General features: G+C 38.0%; 2 protein-coding genes and 1 non-coding gene across 3 annotated transcripts; all 3 read right to left on the reverse strand.

Moving 5' to 3' along the window:
* Positions 1-4,559: 4,559 nt before the first annotated feature.
* LOC123887800 lies at positions 4,560-4,665 on the reverse strand. Its single transcript, XR_006801794.1, has one exon. It is a non-coding gene; the product is annotated as a small nucleolar RNA R71 (small nucleolar RNA).
* Positions 4,666-5,407: 742 nt separating this feature from the next.
* Positions 5,408-7,383, reverse strand: LOC123884271 (heat shock 70 kDa protein 8-like). The gene is made up of 3 exons (XM_045933341.1): positions 7,193-7,383; positions 7,034-7,106; positions 5,408-6,677 (listed from the first exon to the last, which is right to left on the reverse strand). The coding sequence occupies exons 2-3, from the start codon at positions 7,045-7,047 to the stop codon at positions 5,408-5,410; spliced, it is 1,284 nt and encodes a 427-aa protein (XP_045789297.1). The 5' UTR covers positions 7,048-7,106; positions 7,193-7,383.
* Positions 7,384-10,963: 3,580 nt separating this feature from the next.
* LOC123884273 (heat shock 70 kDa protein 8-like) lies at positions 10,964-12,607 on the reverse strand. Its single transcript, XM_045933344.1, has one exon. It carries the CDS (start codon positions 12,605-12,607, stop codon positions 10,964-10,966), a length of 1,644 nt encoding a protein of 547 aa, XP_045789300.1.
* Between the last annotated feature and the right edge of the window lie 636 nt (positions 12,608-13,243).

Here is a 13,243-nt window from a genome sequence, read left to right on the forward strand (position 1 = left end):
TCAAAAACCCTGCAGATCTCAAGATCAGAGGACAGAAAATTTACCTTCTTTTGAAGTTCCTCCATTTTTGAGATATTCTCAGATTTTTCTGCTTTTAACTCATTGATGGTTACCTTTTGTTTCTCAATAACCCTGCAGATTTCTTCACTTTTAAGACAAAGTTCCTTGTAGGATGCAGCAAGCTCTTCATAGGTTACCTCTCCATCATCAGATTCTGTATCAGATGTAACAATACCTGTTAAGACTGAGATATGTTTAGCAGTTACAGATGCTGTATCATCTTCTGAGTCATCATCCTCAGACCAACTGACAGTTAGCCCTTTCTTTGCTCTCTTCTGATATGTTGGGCACTCAGGTCTGATGTGACCATATCCTTCACATTCGTGACATCGAATGTTTCTGTTTAAGTTTGATTTTTCATCACCTTTTGGTTTTCCTTGACTTTCATTGCTGCGCATAGTGCTTGGAGCATTGTTTTTGAAATTTGATCTGGGTCTCTTATCCATTCGTTTCAGAACTTTGTTGAATTGTTTTCCCAATAACACCATGGCCTCAGAGATACTCTCATTAGATTCTTCTTCATCCTCCAGTTCTTCTTCATTATTTTTAGATGAGAAGGCAATGCTCTTATTTTTCTTTTCACTTCTTCCATTTGCAACACTTTCATAAGTTTGGAGTGATCCAACCAGTTCATCCAGCTTCATCTGAGATATGTTTTTGGCTTCTTCCATAGCTGTGACTTTCATATCAAATTTCTTTGGAAGTGATCTAAGCATTTTTCTTACTAACTTTTCTTCGGGAATTTTCTCCCCCAAAGCATCAAATTGATTATCATAGTCTAGAATAGTCATATGAAAATCTTGAATTGTTTCCTCCTCCTTCATACGTAAATTTTCAAACTGAGTAGTAAGAATCTGTAATTTAGACATTTTTACCTGAGGAGTACCTTCATGAACAGTTTCAAGAATCTTCCAAGCTTCCTTTGCTGAGACACATTTTTTGATTAGTTTGAAGATGTGTTTATCTACCCCATTGTATAATGCATATAATGCTTTTGAGTTTCCCAAAGCAAGCTCATCCTCTTCTTTAGACCAGTCCTCCTCAGCTTTTAGTTCAAGTGTTGGCTTTCCATCCTTGTCAATGACCACAGGGGGGTCCCATCCTTTCAGAACAGCCTTCCAAATTTTGCTATCCATAGATTTTAGGAAAGCAATCATGCGTGATTTCCAATAATCATAGTTGGAGACACCAACTAGAAGCGGTGGTCTGCTTACAAGCCCTCCTTCCTTTTCAATGTTGCCAGACATTTTCCCTGGAGCTCACCCTATAACCAGAAAGGGTGCCTGCTCTGATGCCAATTGAAATCTGGCACGCAGTGAACACAATGCTGCACAAGATGCTATAGCACACGTTGCAGCAAGACAGTCGCAGAACACAGTAAATAAATAAATAAATTGCAGAACAATAAATAAGACAGGAAATTGTTAACCCAGTTCAGTGCAACGTCACCTACTTTGGGGGATACCAATCCAGGAATGAATCCACTATAATAGCTCTAGTTCAAAGCCCTCGACCAACACCCGGTACTTGACTTATCACCTAGACACTACCCGTGCAATCCTACCTAAGAACCTCTTAGATAATGAGACCCTGTCCCAAATTCCCTCTAACAACACGTACTATGTTGTTGTCAATAATGATTGTAAGGATGGAGACACTCTCCTAGAAACTAGACAACACTCTTGCTTAAAAGCTTATGAGTGAATCACACAAACTAACTCCGTGCTTAAAAGCTTAGGAGCAGCTCACAATAAACAACACAAACCCAGTCCTAAACTTGCATCAAAACGATACAAGAAAGACTCACAAAAGACACACAACCTAAACCTTAAAAAAACGCACGCTTTATGAAAGACAAGGTTTAGAATACACGAGTAGAATAGCTTGAGGCTTCACATATTTATAGTCTTCAATTGTCTTGATGGGCAAGCTAGGTCTTCAGACAAATACAGCTGTGAGAATTGCGGCCCAACCCTAAATTAATTTCAAAAATATAATTTGTTTGTTTCATGTTGTACCAAACAAAAAAATGCCAAAAATATAATATAATTATATTTTTGTTTTAAATAACTTTCCTTTGACCGACTTCAATAAAACTTGCTGAGTAAGGCTCGTTTTGCCCAGACGCACGTGCCTGAATATATAATTGAAGCAAATCTTGACTCAGATTTGAAATAAAAATTCTGCACGAAAACAGAGCTTCAGTATGCTGTACTATAATGCTACAGCATCTCAGTCCAGCATCTGGCTGGTTGGCTTTTGCAAAATGTAGCCAATCAAAACACCAACAGTTTGCAGGTGGATCATTGATCATTAGGTGATTCTCACGTATGTATGATTCGAGTGAATTTAAGGAAAATGCCAAAGTCTCGACATGAAAGCTTGAGGTAAAAGTTGTTTCCTTGAGGACAAGGAAAGGTTTAAGTTTGGGGTTGTGATGACGGATCGTCACACTCATTAATCCGTGCCTATTTTAGCAACATTAGATACATTTTATCAGTTTTCAATCAATAAATGTAAGAGAAATCAATTCTTATGCATGATTACTTGTGTTGCAAGAAAACAGGATTTTGTGCAGGAATGTGCTGAATTGAACCACGCTGGGGGCGTGGAGAGGTCACGCGCAGCGTGATGATGCCCTGAGAAGAACTGAGTTTCAAGTGAGCCACGCCCGGCGTGAAGCAAGGCCACGCGCGGCGTAATTCACCCACCAGAGAGGGGTTTTTCAGCATTTACACTACGCGCGGCGTGAAGGCAAGACCACGTGCGGCGTGATGGTAACTTTTGAACCACGCTGGGGGCGTGGGATGCATCACGCGCGGCGTCGTGGATCCAGTATTGAAGACTGAAGCTTCAGATTGCAGCCACGCGCGGCGTAGGAAGTTACACGCGCGGCGTGGCAGTGGGAAATTGCAACCACGCGCGGCGTGGTAGATCTGGCGCGCAGCGTGGTTGCGATGTTATATAAGGAATTCTGTTTTTCTGCAAAGGGGTTGGAAAATTCTGCAACTTTCATCTATATTCTGGTTTTGGATACTTCAAGATTCGGATTCAAGACTTCAGAGGATAGCTCCAAGCACCTCAATAGCATGGATTCTCAAGCCATGAAGTTGAAGCGAGGACGCGAACAAAGTAACATGAGGAGCTAAGCTTCCTTGGAGGTAGGATCTAGGATAGTTTAGGATGTAGATGAATTGTTTGTAATCTGCAATATTGTAAGAATGTACTCTTTTCATAGTGTTCATCTAATGCAAATCTGTTCTTAATGCTTTATAATCCTTCATTAGTGTTATAATGATTTCGAGTTAAGTCACGTGCGAGAGTATTGATTTAATGTCTGAACTGAATTGCATTTAATTCTCGAGTGTCTCCGGTCGAGAGATTGAGACATAGAGTGTATCGAACGATCGACACGCTTAAACCTCATTCGTTATAGATAGCTTAGCACCCGAGAGGGGGAGCATCGACAACGAATAGAGTGGATTTTGACAAGAGATTGCGATTCACTACCTTGTCGATCTAGTTGTGAACACTTGAGTAATTCCTATGATATTGTAGATTGCATGTGGTTTAGCTATAGACTAGATGATTCCGATGATTCTACCTCGCTTTTCCATTTATCTCTAAGCACGATTTTCTACCAATTGATCACTCAATCAAACCCCCGATACATGTCTTACTTTTGCATAATGTGTATAGATACTTTTGAACTCGTTTAATCACACAATCCCTGTGGATCGACAACTCACATTTTATTACTACGTGGCTTTCGTGCACTTGCGAAAATACCATCAAGTTTTTGGCGCCGTTGCCGGGGATTGTGATAGATTCGACGAGGCAATAGTGTCTATTGTTTTCTGTGTTTTCGTAATTTTTCTGTTTTTGTATTTTTCTGTCGAGAGCGTTCTACTTGTTTGCTTCCTTGTGCATGCGGAGAACAGGTCCTAGAGAGCTGCAATTTGATCCAGAGATTGAGAAGACCGCTCGCGTGAATCGGAAGGCTGCAAGAGAAGCTCAAGCGTCGAAAGCAAAGGCTCCATCGACTGCTGCACCGGACGGTGAGGAAGAAAGTTCAGCTGCTATGGATGTGGAGCAGGATCCACCACTCATTGTTCCACCATTACCTCCACCGCAAAGACGTACCCTTGGTGATTATGGGAGAAGAGACAACGATGCTTTGGCAAACCAAGGCTTTCAACCGGCAAACCCGGTCTCATTTGACATCAAGAACACGGTCCTATCCGCCCTAAAGGAGAATCCTTATTCCGGATCGGAAGCTCAATGCCCAAACCTACACTTGTCACATTTCTATGAAGCTTGCGACTATACCGATCCACCGGGGGTGAGTGAATCGGATAAACGATTGAGGTTGTTCAAGCATTCTCTCACAGGCCGTGCTAAAGATTGGTTGGATACTATACCCGCCGGAACTATTGAGACTTGGAGACAACTTGAGCGGAAGTTCTTAGACCGGTACTTTCCCATTCACAAGTTTCTAGAAAGAAGGGCTGAGATTAGTAACTTCGAACAAATGGATGGAGAGACGCTTTATGATGCTTGGGAGAGGTTCAAAGTTTGTCTTAAAAGGTGTCCGAATCACGGTTTCGATGGCCACAATCAGATGCAAATGTTTACCCAAGGTTTGAGGGCTCAAACGCGAATGATACTTGACGCATCAGCCGGTGGTTCGTTGAAGAACCGTGACGAAACTGAAGCAAGAGAGTTGGTGGAAAGTATGGCTCAAAACGAGTATAGAGCTACCAATGATAGAGGAGCCAAGAAGAGAGGTGGAGTGTTGGAATTGGATACTCAAACAGCCCTATTAGCACAGCAAAAGCTAATGACTAGCCAAATGGAAGCAATGATGAAGCTGCTGTCCAATCCACAAGTTCAACCTTCTCCAATAGGTAAAATTGACAATGTAGCTTTGCAGCAGCCACTAATGACTGCTAACAATTGTGATAATTTTGTTCATTTGTTTCCTGACTTCATTGTCAAAGTTATGATGCATAAAAGTAGTTATGATGCATAAAATATTTAGTCTAGTATTGAGTCTTACTGATATTAGTTTTAGTGTTTGAGAAAGTTACTCATTTTTATGATGCTATCTGGATTATACTAACTTCAAAAGCAAAAATTCCATAACTGTAATCAGATTTTCAACCCAAAATAGTCCTAGTTTATGCATGGAACACATCAATATTCAAAGTTGAAACGACATAATCACATATCTTTACACGTATTATATTTGAAAATTTCTATAAAATTTCTCAACTGATATATACGAACATAATCTTGTGTATATCTTTAGATGTATGTAGCATTAATCTGTTATATTCTCATGACTTTATAAATTTGCTTTCCATTTACTAGAAGCAAACAAGTCCATGTTACCAATGTCATCATCAACAGCTCCTGCTACCGCGGCACCACAAAGTACAGCATTCAAAGGATTCATACCTTTATAAATTTCCTTTCCATTGCATATTTCAGTAACAAGATTCTTCACCTTTGGTATATTACAACATCCACCGACAATTATCACATCATTTATATTCTCAACTTCTATCTTTGCATCTTGCAAGCATTGGATGATTAACTTTTCACACTTCTCAAACACCTCTTTGTTAACTTCCTCAAACTCCTTCCGCGTTACAACCTTGCATATCTTCAAACCATATCCCAAATCTAAATCAACCTCAACACTTGTCTCAGACGAAAGCTTAGTAATCACGTCATGGATTCTACTTCGAAGAAAAGCCATTAATATAATTTCTGAATTCCAATGAACAAGTCTCTTGAATATCTCTTCAAAATCAGGTAAAAGATAAGACATCATATTTCCAAGCAAATCTTCTCCACCAATAGAACTTTCTGTCGAGGCTTTTGTTCGGAATTTTCCTTTTTCTGCTTCAATGACAGAAACATCACAATAACCAGCATCCATATTAAAAATGAGAGCAATTTTCATGCTTTCATTGTTAGAAGCAGAAGAAGTCAGTTGATGAACCACATACCACAAAGCCACTGCTGTTGGTTTAGGCATCAGTCCGATACCTTTAAGACCGGCCATCGCACAAGCGCAATGTATCCAGTTTAGCTGCAATTGACTGAATGAAACTGGAACTGTACACACTACATTTCTTATAGGTTTGTCCAGATGAGTTTCAACCATTGATCTCAATTCTATCATAAATTTTCCAAGTAGTTCTTCTACAGTAGCAGATTTCCACAGTTTGTTCACATATGCAGCAACAAAAGGGCGAACCTTAATATCCACGGTATGCATCAGAAACGGAAAACTTGCATTTTCACCGAAAACTGTGCTACAAAAGTCTTTCATGTATAAGATTTTAATCTCTTTTTCTAGGCAGATTGAGACTTCAGTACTACTAGCTCCAATAGAAGAGTCACGATCTTTGGAAGTTTCGCAAGATCTCTTCATCATCTCGTTTATGTTCTTTTTCCAAAGCTCCACTTCGGAACCATTCCACACAGAAATACAACATGGCCACGTGCCAATGTCAATTCCGATTGTTATTTCAGGAGGCAGTGACGAGCTTTCCTCCTCGGTGTTTTCAGTCCAAGATGCCGCAGTATATGCCGGTTCTGTCATCCTGCATTTAAAAGACAAGAAAGTTGAGAATTTTCTTCCAAAACAACATGATGTATAACATATATAGCTTCACTAATTAAGCATTCCTATGTCCTAAAATCACAAAATCATTGCATAATATATAAGAACATATATAGCTTCACTAATTATCATGTTACAAAATGATTAACTTAAATTCTAACAGAAACAAACAATGCACACAAAACATTTAGGTAGAATGCATGATTTCAGAGAATTAAAATTTCTCAGTGTGACTAAATGCTAAATTAATCCATAAGTCAATAGTTAAAAATAGATTCTATAGTGTTGATAACATATAATTAAATAAAAGCTTGCTTGCTACTCAATTATCATTACTTTGTTGATATCATTACTTCAGAGCTTTCCTCCTCGGTGTTTCCGCTACAAGATGCCGCAGTAGATGCAGGTTCTGTCAAATAGCCAATTTGGTTAGAAGGAGATTGCAGAAACAAAATGTAATGGAAGAGAATAGTAAGGTAAAGAAAAGAGTGTAACCTGAAGAAGATGAAGAGAAATCATCTGAGTCAAAAGGGTTATTACCCCATAAACCACCACCACCACCATTGTTGTTGTTGCCGGTGAAGAGGGGAAGGGCGGAAAGGCGAAAAGGGTGAGAAGGTGTTAGTTGAGTGGAGTGAAAAGTGGCGGCGGCGAAATGTGGTGGTGGTGGACGGTTGCAGAGTCGAAGAGGCGTGAAAAGGAAAGAGGAGATGCAGGCCATGTTGTGGAGTGTAGCAGCAATGAAATTCTGTGAAATTGAAGAGAGAAAACTCAAGGATCAATCAATTTATATTTTTTCATCTTACAAAAAATGAAAACTCATGCAATGAAAAATCTAACAGAAACAAACAATGCACAAAAAACATATAGGTAGAATGAATGATAAGAACAGAAATTTTCAAGGATGAATCAATAACCTTTGACTTCAGAGCATTAAAATTATAATAACATATATATAGCTTCACTAATTAAACAAGAAGTTCTTGAAGATTTCTATACTCAAGATTGTATTTCTTGCATGCCAATATTTGAAAACAAGAAGAGAAAAAGAAGAATGTGAAGAATCTAACAGAAACATTGCAATATGGCAGAAGAGAAAAAGAAGAATATGAAGATTGACATACCTGATCAATAGCACAATGTGGATTGAATGTTTCTGTGATCAGTATAACACAGAAAGAACTCTAGAAGGAACTAAAAGGGAAATGGAAGAGAATAGCAAAAGACTCTAATTGTGACTACAAAATATGAATGTCAATGCAAATTACTCCTTCTAATCTCAATATATATAAGTTAGTTACATAGTCTGTTAGTTAGTTAGTAATGAAGAGAGTAGTGAAGAAGATATAGATAATAACTTGCAGGACAAGTTAGTTACATAGTCTGTTAGTTAGTTACATAGTCTGTTAGTTAGTTAGTTAGTTAGTTAGTTAGTTAGTTAGTTAGTTAGTTAGTTAGTTAGTTAGTTAGAGTAGAGCTAATCTGGTGTGCATACAATTGTGTATAAATATGTGATGTAATTACTCTATCAAGTAACCATGCATTTTCTTGTTTCTCACATATTTAGGGATGAATTGCCTTAGAGGTTTTCATCACTTGGTGGAATTATGCCCCTCTTTTGTACTACACTCTTCTTTTTGGAGTGATTTTTTTTTTTGTCTAATTTTATCATTTTTCTTTTGACATATTTTTGGTTTGGATCATTGTGAACTGAATTTGAGGAATTGGTTGGCCAGGTTATATATTGATTATTACGAATTTGAGGAGTCGCGCGTTCGCTCCACTGCACCGACGCCATTGTTGAGCGTGGCAACTGTCTTGATTGCCACACGCCCACATTTCCATTGATTGGGTTCATGTCATTCTTGAGGGATTTTTCATGGTTGAGAATGTTTCAAGGATCAAACAATGCCCTTTGAGTTCAAAGCATTAAAAAATTTCAGTGTGACTAAATGCTAAATTTTCAGTATGACTAAATGCTAAATTAATCTACATGTTTTCATGAAAAAATAATCCATAAGTCAATAGTTAAAAATAGATTCTATAGGTCCCCGTGAGTTTAGCTCAGTTGGTAGGAAAGGAGCCCGGGTTCGAACCCGGGACACTCCACTTATTCACCTTTAAGGTGGATTTTCTAGCCATTAGACTACTTAACCAAAAATAAAATAAAATAGATTCTATAGTATTTATAGCAGATAATTAAATAACAGCTTGCTTGCTACTCAATTATCATTACTTTGTCAGTTATCTTTTATTATGTTTATTCTTCTAAACCATAAAAAAGTCCCACATCAACAAAAAGCATAATGATAAATTGATAGTGAATATAAATACCAATGCGAGTATAATTTTGAGACTTGACCTTGAAGTCGTGTGAATGGGCCTTGCTATATGCTGGGCTCAGGAAAGTCATTGAAGAAAACAAGCATTGGAAAATTCATGTAAGCTCGTTTCATTTCAAAGGCTAAGTTTCACAGAATCAAACATAGTTTCCTCATTGATAGAACAATATATCATTGGAAGTGGTGAATTCGGCACGGTATTCTGCATTCCAGTCGACGGTTTAACCTATGTTGCTGTGAAAAAAATCACTAGCAACAGAAAGTTAAGGCAAAATCTCGAAAGTTCGTTTCGTGCAGAAGTTAAAATATTGAGTAATATTCGACATCGGAACATTGTGAAGTCGTTTGTTGTATCTATAATGAGGATTCAATTATGTTTGTGTATGAGAGTATTTGGAACACAGCAGCCTATACAAGTGGCTGCACAACAAGAATATGTCATCAAATATGTCAGGTTCGGCGCGACATTCTGTCCTTGATTGGCCGAAGCGATTGCGAATAGCCATTGGGATTGATCATGGTTTGTGCTACATGCATCATGATTGCTCGCCTCCGATGGTTTGTGCTACAACTAAATTGAATGAAAAGATTGATGTCTTCAGCTTTGGTGTTATCCTATTGGAACTAACAGCTGTTAAAGAAGCTACTTATGGTGATGAGCATTCATCATCACTTGTAGAATGATCATGGAGGCATGTTCATGTAGGAAGCAATATAAAAGAGCTTCTTGACAAAGATTTTGTGGAACAAAGTTATTTGGATGAAATGTGTTAGTGTTAGATGGGGACTCATGTGATTGAATATTTGTTCATTGCACTAGATTGCATTTCCAATATTTCCTCTCTAAATTACTTTGTTTCGTATCTGTGCTATTATGGATGAGAGAGTTGGTGTCAACATTTATAAAAGAAGAAAATCAGCAAAGATAAGGGCGCTGAGCAACGAAATTTGAGGAATATGTTGGACAGGTTATATATTGATTATTACAAATTTGAGGAGTCGCGCGCGTTGAGTGTGACTGTCTCGATGGTGTCCTCCCTGCACTTCACATAGAAGACTACGAGGCTGCTGCCAGGTATGTCCACTCCAGACTTTCCAACAAGTCGACGCACAGTTCAAGGGAATGTGCGGAAGAAGCGTTTTTCTATGGTGGTCGGTGGATCACCGTGACCACCTTGTCATTCTTAGGTTTGTTCGTCTTTATAGACCACTTGGAAAAGATTCTATCGTTATATGCAGCTGGGTGATGAGGATTATCAAAGACCAAAGGTCTCACTTCCGTTGACCCCGAATAGCTCTCCCTCATGCTACCAAAGATTTTAGAAAATGGTAGCTTCAACAAAGTTGTGCATGATCGATGAACACCGCCTTGACAGCCTCGCCACATCTATGTCTTGAGTTGGTTGCAAAGGGCTATATCTACTTCCAATATCGGTTATGTTGTTGCGGTATTGAGCAGTGCTAATAATAATATAGAACAACTCGTAGCAACCATCACACCACGGATTAGACAGTGCAAGAATAAACAGCTATGAGATTTTTGAGGCCGAGTATGCAGACAATGAGGTGAATGACCCATCGGTTCATAGATTTCTCCGTTCTGTGGAGACAAATGTGGCTTCGCTGCAGCAACTAATGACTGCTAACAATTATGTTACTTTTGTTCATTTGGTTATTTCCTTCATTGTATTAAGTCTGTGTGTTGATTTTAAACCAGAAGTGATAGCTGCTAAAGACACTAGTCCAAATACTGATAAGCCGAACAACATATGTCTCGTTAAAATACATGTTATTAAACTGAGAGTAATCAACAAATGAATTAAGAAGACATATACCTAAACAAAGAAAAATAAAAGTCAAACGACAAAATCACATATCTTTACATATATTTAGCATTCTCTTGTCTATTTTGGATATCATGACTTTATTGTTCCGCATCGAGGAGATTAGCCAAATCTATTGTATCATCATATGTTCTAATTAAGAACCGATCATCAAAATTTGTAATTACATGAGCAAATCTTGGCATCCCAACAGAAGCAGTAATTTTCAAAATGTTTTTACGGTCTATGCTCATCGAAACAGTGATGTCAGGAACTCCTTTTGGTGCTTCAGGTATTTCAGTTATTTCGAAATTTCCCAAAACATTGTTTTCTTCAGCCTTTTGTCCCTCCTCAACGCCTTCACAGACAACAATCAATGCCGTAGTTTGATTATCATCAACAGTTGAAAACACCATATCCCACGCCGTTGGCACTGATGTGTTCTTAGGAATAACAGGTACGAATTTCTCTCCATCACATTGAATTCCGATGGCATGAAGTGTGACTTGAGAAGTAGAAGAGTCCATTTTATGAGCTCCTGCCACTACTGCACCATAAAGTACAGCATTCAAAGGATCTATACCTTCATATATTTCCTTTCCATTGCATATTTCCGTAACAAGACTCTTCACCCTTGGTATATTACAACATCCGCCTACAATTATGATATCAGTTATATTCTCGGCTTCTATCTTTGCATCTTGCAAGCATTCGTAGATTAGATTTTCACACTTCTCAAACAACTTTTTGTTTACATCCTCAAGCTCCTTCCGCGTTACAACCCTGTGTATCTTCAAACCATCTATCGACTCTAAATCAACATCAACACTTGTCTCAGTCGAAAGCTTGGTAATCACATCGTGGATTCTACTTCGAAGATAAGCCATCGATATAATATCTGAGTTCCAGTGAACATGTCTCTTGAATATCTTTTCAGAATCAGGTAAGAGATGACACATCATATTTCCAAGCAAATCTTCTACACCAATAGTACTTCCTGTCATGGCTTTTATTCGCAATTTTCCTCTTTCTGTTTCAATAACAGAAACATCACAATAACCGGCATCCATATTGAAAACGAGAGCATTTTTTTTGCTTTCATTGTCCATAACCTCATCAGAAGAACCATACAGCTGATGGCTCACATACCACAAAGCCACTGCTATTGGTTGAGGCATCAGTTTGATAACTTTAAGATCGGCCATCGCACAAGCGTCATATATCCGGTTTACCTGCAATCGACTGAATGAAACCGGAACTGTAAACACTACCATTCTTATAGCTTTGTTCAGACGAGTTTCAACGATTAATCTTAATTCCGTTAGAAATTTTCCAAGTAGTTCTACTGCAGTAGTGGATTTCCACAGTTTGTTCATAAATGCAGCAACAAAAGGGTGAACCTCAATGTCCACGGTGTGCATCAGAAATGGAAGTTTTGCACTTTCACCGAAAATTATGTTAAAGAACTGATTCATCTTCTCATTCTCGAGTGAGACTTCAGTACTACTACTGCTGCTACTACTTGCTCCAATAGAAAAGTCATGATCTTTGGAAGTTTCGAAACATTTCTTCATCATCTCATTCATTTCGCCTGTCCAAATATCAAATTGGGAACCATTCCAAACAGAAACACCACATGGTGTGGTGCCAATGTCAATTCCAATTGCTATTTCAGGAGGCAGCGACGAGCTTTCCTCCTCGGTGTTTCCAGTGCAAGATTCCGCAGATGATGCCGGTTCTGTCATCCTGCACTTAAAAGACAAGAAAGTCGAAAATTATCTACCAAAACAACTATGTAGTTAGCATAATGAGGAAAAACTATTCTAATAAGAAGTACTTGAATATTTCTATACTCAAGATTGTATTTCTTGCATGCTGATATTTGAAAACAAGAAGAGAAAAAGAAGAATATGAAGAATCTAACAGAAACAAACAATGCACACAAAAAATATAGGTAGAATGAAATGAATGATAAGAACAGAAATTTTCAAGGATCAATCAATAACCTTTGACTTCAGAGCATTAAAATTTTTATCAGTGTGACTAAATGCTAAATTAATCTACATGTTTTCATTGAAAAATCAATACATAAGTCTATAGTTAAAAAATAGATTCTATGCTTGCTTGCTACTCAATTATCGTTACTAATTAAGCATTCCATAGTCTATAAAATCACACAATCATTGCATAATATATAGCTTCTTGAATATTTCCATACTCAAGATTGTATTTCTTGCATGCCAATATTTGAAAACCAGAAGAGAAAAAGAAGAATACTTAACAAGGAAGAAGATTGAGATACCTGATCAATAGTACAATGTGGAATGAATGTGTCTGTGGTTTGAGAAAGAACTCTAGAAGCAACTAAAAGGGAAATGGAA

The sequence above is a fragment of the Trifolium pratense genome, linkage group LG5, assembly GCF_020283565.1.
Source record: "Trifolium pratense cultivar HEN17-A07 linkage group LG5, ARS_RC_1.1, whole genome shotgun sequence".
Classification (NCBI taxonomy): domain Eukaryota; kingdom Viridiplantae; phylum Streptophyta; class Magnoliopsida; order Fabales; family Fabaceae; genus Trifolium; species Trifolium pratense.